Below are 7446 nucleotides of genomic sequence, written 5' to 3'. Positions count from 1 at the left end.
TTATAAATACGTATGTCAAGTTATATTTTTATTACTACGTAAAATATATTTAAGAGTTTACGACCACTGTGCCGGGTGAGACGTTGTTGAAACAAAAAAAGTTATGCATTCCATCACGTACATAAACAGTGTCGTAATTCGCCAAGTGCAAATCAGCAAATTCGTAAAATTTTTGTTTATTTTGAACAATCCGGATAATCGAAAATCCGGATAATGGAGGTCCGGATAATGGAGGTTCTACTGTATTTTTATTTGTAATAGGAATTTATTATTGATATGAATTTATTATTATATGCCTTGATTAACCTTGCGCCGTACGTTTACAACATCCCGTAACTCACGTCGCGCATTGACTCACGGGAAATTTGTTGAAAAAATGGCGGATACATTTAACATCGAGGGTTACAACCGAAGATAAATAAACAAGTTAAACTATTTTAAAGTTTTATAGAATGTTTAATAGATAGAAATATAGATCCGTATGACGCAATTGGGACTTTAATTAACAGAGCCGTAGAGCATATTGATAGGAACAAAAAAGTCAAAGGAACCGTGCCTCATGGGAATTTGTAAAGAACGCCCACTAGGGAACGTCCCGGGCTACTAGTATACTATAGTCTATTATTAATGTATTTTTTCATACTTTTCGGTTATCCGACCAACCCGAGTCCCCAATTGAGTCGGATAATCGATGCTCTACTGTATTCTGTTTTAACAGATTTTCAAAAATAAATTTTCTATCTCATGATTCTGAGGAACAAAAAAAAAATCATTAACCATTCACAAAATACTCTCTCAAGTTTAACAATTGCATGGAGTAACTTTGTAGCTGTGTTTTATCAACACAGACATAAAACTAAATATAAATATAAAATAAAAAGTTTATTATACTCCATTATATCAAAATCTATTTTTAATAAATATTAGTGTGTCATTTCATTAATGTTTCATGCACAATTTTATAAAAAAAATTTTACATTCTTACGAAGAATTCGATGAGCTTTCTTCTGATAAGATAACTTCGACAGGCTGTTTTTTACTTGTATCTGATTTATCTGATTGTTGCTTGGATCTTTTTCTTGTAAGAATCTTTTTCTTCTGATCCGATCTTTTCCTTTTGTTTTTCGGCTCATCTATAGTATCATTCTTTCCCGGAAGCATCTTTTTCACTGCTTTTTGAAGCCTTTTACTTGGGAAAAGATTCTCCTTTTTGTTTAATTGAATAGTAAAAAAGCTGTCAATTCTTGTTTGCATCTAAATAAATTGATACAATGTATTAAGATTAATGGTCATATTTAATAATAATAATTATGAAATTTATAATTACCTGATTTTCATTAATTTTCTTCATAACAGGCAATAGTATTTCATTAACCTTTTTCAAGCTCCAACCAAATTTTTCTTCCGCAAACTTACAAACATTAAGGAATTAGAATAAGAATATTACGTAATTTTTGTTTGGAAATTAAATCAATTGAAAATAATAGCTTTTTAATTCTACATTGGCATATTCAATTATACTGAATCTATATTTTTATTTCAATAGCATAAAAACGCACAGACAGACCATATAATGAAATTTTTAAATTACTTGCCTTCTCTAATAGTTTTATTACCACTAATATGGATAATTCAAAGATTTCTTGAAAAACAATTTTACATTTCATTTTCAAATAGAGATTTAAAACATCATCAAAACCAATCATCATTTATATCTCATATATATATACAGTATATGTAAAAATATATATGAATAGTTGAAATTATCCTTTGATCCAAAATGCTTATTATAAATTAGTTTTATATACAATGTCCTTAAATTTCAAAGAAATGTCTCAATGATACTACATATTTGTTATAAAATACAATAATATACAGTAATCGCTCCACTTACATAAATTCAATTTAATATGGCTGAAAAATTTTTAAATTTTAAATTATCAACTTTATGGAAATAAATGCTAGTTACATAAAAAAAAATGTATTTTCTGTTATCGGTAACATGTCATACAAACATATAAACAGAAAAAAAAAGGAAAAAATTCTTTACATAGAAAATGTGTTAATTAGATAATCTTAATTCTATTGTTATGAATTATTTTCTTTTCATTTTACTTTATAAAGGATATTCTCTAAGACTGTCAAGGTCAGGATGACCCCATGAAAAAGATTCTGCAGACTGGTCAATAGCAGGGTTAATGTATGCATTATACACAACGCTGCTTGGAAATCCTTCACTTAGTTCCAATTTTTGTAACTTCACTAATGTAGAATTTTTTGGCAGTTCTTTGCCATGTTGAAACCCTTCCCACCATTTTCTATTTATAAAAAAAAAAAATTTTAATTTTCAATTGTTCCAAATTTTAAGAATATTTCCATATAATTTCCATAGAATAGTCCCATATAAAGAATATTTCTTTATATATTACCTAAAATTCTGAAGAGATTCTAAACCATTTCCAGGAAATTCACTCAAGATTTCCATGGCAGTTACTGGACCAACACCACGTATGCCTTGAGTGTAGTCACTTCCAGTCAGCAAGGCAAATGCAATTAACTTATCTCGATCCATATCTAATGAAAAAAAAACAAATTAATAAATTTTGTTTTAAATATTAATCTTTCACATTATCAATATTAAACTTATATCAATATATTGAAATAAATATATCACTTTTCATGAAAAATTATAATGAAATGCATCTAAGAGATGATTAAAATGATTTTTAACTATAATTAAATCAGTTTTACAAAACAAATTTTAAATCAATTTAATTTATTACAAAGTTCATCAATTTACAAATTATGTGTAAATTTTTGGAATTCAATTTTCATTGATTCAAAATGTAGCTTTAAAAAGACAAAAATAAAATCTATGCTTTGTCATAATAATAATAGTAAAACTTAATGACATTTGAAACAATTTGTAATGGTTTTTATTATGTATAGTTTGCTATAATTTAATGACATCAAATTACAGAATATCATCTAGAACAGTGGTTCTCATAATTACGATGATCTATGGACCACCAGTGTCTGCAACTTTGTGCCAAATGATCCATACATTGACCCAGTCATTTTTCCAAAATGCAATTTTATGCTGTTAAAGCAGAGGAAAGAACATTTTCATGCATTGCATCTCTTTTACATTAGGCTATCAGACAGACAAAATATTTTGGGACACATCTAAAATGATAATTACGGAATAAAAAGTGAACAGAGACATAAGTGGTCCACCAGTCAAATAACTGATGAGAATTACTGATCTAAAATACTGATTATATCAGAACTTTATCAGTATATATTAATATAATTAACTCAAATTTATCAATATAAATTGAGAATAGTTGTAGAAAATTAAATTCATTTATAAAATATATTGACATTTATAAAATATATGATATTATTAAATATTGTACATTAAACATTGTTTTCACAAAACACAAGACAACTTTTTCCTAGAAGAGAATCATCTTTAGTTTTCTCTTAATTTCAATTAATATTTATTTCTTGTAGTGTTTTTGTTTTAGTAGTCAAAAGTTATCTGATCTTTGATAATTGAAAATTAAATTTCATATGGAATGTTTCAGAAAGAAATTTTAGACAATGTCTTCACAAAAGTATTTTCTCTTTCTTAAATCTCCAATACAAAGTTAAATTAAAAAATTACTACTTTACTAAAACAAAAAAGCCATGCAAAATTTTATTTATCAATTTGGCTTCTCAAGCATTTCTCATCAATTTTAATAACAGCTAAAAAAATTAAGTCATTTTTAAAGTCAATTGATTTTTGTTTATTTAACTCCATTATAGTTTAAAGTAAATATTCATGCATTATTATTTTAAGAAAGTAAGAATAACCATTAATAAAATCAGAATTTTGATTATAAAATGACCAAAGCAGATGTTCAACATGAAATTTTGAATTAATATCAATAGTTGAAAGATATTTACAATCAAAAACATTGCTATGAGAATATTCTTCAGTAGCAAATTTTTGTTTATTTTAACCCTCTCTACCTTATTCCTGGTTATTGAGAATTTCAGAAACTCTCAACCAAATTCCCAGTATAGCAAGAATGGAAAACGTCCAAGTTTAAATAACATCAATGACATCAAGCTAAAATCAACAAATCAGAGCAAATAAATGTTGTAAAAGTGATATTATTATTTATTAGTGATAGCCTCATTTTATCACAATTTCATTGCATTTCTTATTTGAATTACTTTAACTACAGTTGGAACATGTAGTTAAAGTAAGAAATGCTAAAATCAGCCAATTAGTTATATTGTGTGTGTGGTATTATCATTATTTCACACACTAAAAATGTGCAGTAGCAACCTTCACTTAGTGAAGAAAACAGACACATGAATCTGTGACATGATCACTCTTCATTAAAAATAAGAGGCTCTTGAACTTTATAGAACTTCCAGAGTTCCAACCAATTATCACATTGCTCTGCCAAAGCATACAAAATGATTTTTACACACAATTTTTTGAGTGTATGTTCTATAATTTAATGTTAGTAAATTAAATGTTTTTATAAACTATTATGTTTTCAATGTTTATACATATTCAACTGTTAAATTTTATAATAAATTTTTAAAAAATTCCATTATAACATTAATTTAGTTAATTAACTAAGTATTAATAGTCAAAACTTATCAGAATACCTAAATAAATAAATTTCAAATACAGAAAACACATTTTTTAATGTTTATAGTTAATATAAAGTTTTCTTAATTTAAAATTCACCCATTAATTAAGTATCCTAGTCATCCAACTTAACCTTATTAAATTACTTATTTTTAAATATATGAATTCAACTATACTTACTAAAATGTGATTTGATATCATTATGTCTAAAAAATTCTACATGTTTTTTCTGAACAAAAAAATTTTTGTACACTTTCTGTCCACCAAACAACCATATATCACTGTCATCTGTAATTGTTCCATTTGTAAGTGACAAAATTTCCAATTGGGCGCATTGTGCTTCTGCTTCTGCAGGGCTATTGACGTAAGGAATTCCAAATAATGTTAATAATTCCTACAGTTTTATATAAAAAAGATAGTTCAAAAACATGTTGAAAAATTAAGTATAAAATATAAAAAAAATATACAATATATAATTTAACATAATTTGTTTTGGTCACAAAATGAAACCAAACAATTTTATAAGGATTTAATTACAATTATTAAATTTAATAAGAGATGGCACCAAATGCCTATCTCTAGTACCAAATTACTCAATATTTAATTATTAATAATAGTGGTAAAGTAACCTGATTTAAACCCTGCAATTGTCTGGAAACACATACTTAAATTTTATTTGAGATTAACAAACTTTATATTTTAAGATTAAAGAGTAAATGTTGTTTGAATATACTTAAAAGTTTTGTAAATTAATTTTAAAAATGTTGTTTATAAAAGTATCATGATGTTAATAGATGTAAATTAATTTTAAAAATGTTGTTTATAAAAGTATCATGATGTTAATAGATGTAAATGAATAGATAAATATTTACTTTTGTTTCTTGATACATATGTTCAGTTACAGTTAATGTTCTTCTATATTGACTTTGTTGTTCAGATTGTAACAATTTCAGATTTGCTTCCAATTCATCCATATTTTCCTAATCATCAAAAATGTAAAGAAAAAATTAATCATATTCATATTGTATATTAATAAACAAAAATTCAGTACTTGCAAAATCAATTGACATTTCCCATTCATCCTTTTGTTCTTGTTCAACATTTTCAGTTGAAGATTTATTAATTACTGCATCAGAAGACAAATTGTCATTTGTTACAGACAACTTGGACATTTCCTTTCCTTCAACATGTTCACCTATTTCACTAAAATGTTCTTCAAACATAGATGCAGGAAATAATTCATCATCCACTGTAGGTGGCTTATTTATATCAATTGTGATAACAGTTGGCGATTCCTCACCTATATGAGATTCTTAAAAACAATTACAATCATTATTATATATATAAAACAAATTCTTTGTAATAAAACAACAATTGAAAATACCTTTAACAGCTTTAGAAGTTTCTATTTTAATGTAATTATCTTGATTTTGTTTGCTACTGTTGTCAAGTACTTTATCAACTTTTGTATCATTTGAAATAATAGAAATTTCATTTTTCTCATCTGTAAAACAGCTATCAAAAGGTTTATTAACATTCTCTCTCTCTTCACAAAAATTAAATTTTGATTGCGATTCTGCTATTATTTTGTCACCATCATCATCTAATCTATCCTGAATAGTTATTACAGGAACATCTGGTTTTGAAATATCCTGATCATCTACTTTATCCATAATATTCAATAAAACTTCTTTTTCCATGATTTTATGTTGGATATTATCATTACTTATGCTTTCTGTATTAACACTCATTTTATCTAATGATGTAGAATGTTGAATATTAGATTCACCTATAGATGTTTTTGTTTCACTGTCAATTTTTGACATTTCAACTTCTTTTTTATCTTCAATAACAGAAAGGTCTGCAATTTCTATATTACTTGATTTTGATGTACTTTCATAATTTTTAACATCATCTATTATAGCTATTTCATTTGAATCTCTGTTGTTTAGTAATTGATTTGAATCATCAGTAGGTAGTCCACTACCAGAAACTTTAGACTGCTTTAAAAGTATAAAATGTGAATTTTCTTCAGACATTATACGTCTTCCTTCCGCTATTTCTTCTTCCTCTTCTAAATCTAGATATAGTAACTGCATTTCCTTAATGGATCCAGCACTTCTCTGACTCATTGTTTTCCGTACGTCCTCCAACTTCTGTTGAATTTTTCTTCTGTTCAGAAGTTGGGCTACTTGATAGTTGGAAAATTCACCAGAATTCTAAATATGAAATATAAATTAGTGAAATTTTCACATATAATATACAAAATTAATTTAGTTTAATATATATTAAAAAATCAACTTCAGGTATTTCTTCTTGCTCTAGCCAGCATTTTCTCTTGTAACGTTCTTTAATTTCAGTTAGTAATTCATGTTGTATATCCAGTGGTAACATTTTAAAGTCGTCTGTTTCAAAATTGATGGAAAAGGGATTTTGAAAGTGCATTTCAATAGAAGGGTGGTAACTTTCAAATTCATCATCACTATCATCTCTGAAAATTTAAAATTTTAAAGGATTTTATATAAAAAAAAAAAGTAAAATAAAAAAAATTAGCAAAAAGAATAGATAAATAGAAATTATTTTTATCTAACTTTATTTCTATTTACCTCTCTATTTTTTTTTTCTTTATCTTATATTTATTTTCATTTATCTTTAAAATAAATAATGCTATTAAATCATATTTCAGAACATTAAAATAAAAATAAAAAATACTATAGCAACAAAAACATTGACATGTTTTTTTACATTCTTTAAAGTTGTTCTGGGATTTCATTGATGGTATTCATATA

At 25.8% G+C, this 7446-nt stretch overlaps 1 protein-coding gene across 1 annotated transcript; it reads right to left on the bottom strand.

Annotated features, from left to right (window-relative positions):
* Positions 1–709: 709 nt before the first annotated feature.
* Positions 710–7142, bottom strand: LOC111627101 (DNA repair protein complementing XP-G cells homolog). Its single transcript, XM_023370656.1, has 9 exons — positions 6959–7142; positions 6042–6876; positions 5713–5969; positions 5530–5637; positions 4838–5051; positions 2430–2574; positions 2130–2318; positions 1328–1412; positions 710–1254 (listed from the first exon to the last, which is right to left on the bottom strand). The coding sequence occupies exons 1-9, from the start codon at positions 7100–7102 to the stop codon at positions 982–984; spliced, it is 2250 nt and encodes a 749-aa protein (XP_023226424.1). The 5' UTR covers positions 7103–7142; the 3' UTR covers positions 710–981.
* Between the last annotated feature and the right edge of the window lie 304 nt (positions 7143–7446).

This window comes from Centruroides sculpturatus, unplaced genomic scaffold (genome assembly GCF_000671375.1).
Source record: "Centruroides sculpturatus isolate CEXI.00-Female unplaced genomic scaffold, Cexi_2.0 scaffold334, whole genome shotgun sequence".
NCBI lineage: Eukaryota > Metazoa > Arthropoda > Arachnida > Scorpiones > Buthidae > Centruroides > Centruroides sculpturatus.
This window is presented reverse-complemented; position numbering and strand designations above follow the sequence as displayed.

What these genes read in the sequence shown, in the direction of transcription:
- LOC111627101 (XM_023370656.1), bottom strand. Translation starts at nt 7,102, where the DNA reads ATGCACTTTCAAAATCCCTTTTCCATCAATTTTGAAACAGACGACTTT. An exon ending in ATATGTATCAAGAAACAAAA is followed by an intron (nt 5,052 to 5,529) that starts GTAAATATTTAT and finishes ATAAAACTGTAG; the next exon opens with GAATTATTAACATTATTTGG. An exon ending in GAATCTCTTCAGAATTTTAG is followed by an intron (nt 2,319 to 2,429) that starts GTAATATATAAA and finishes TTTTATAAATAG; the next exon opens with AAAATGGTGGGAAGGGTTTC.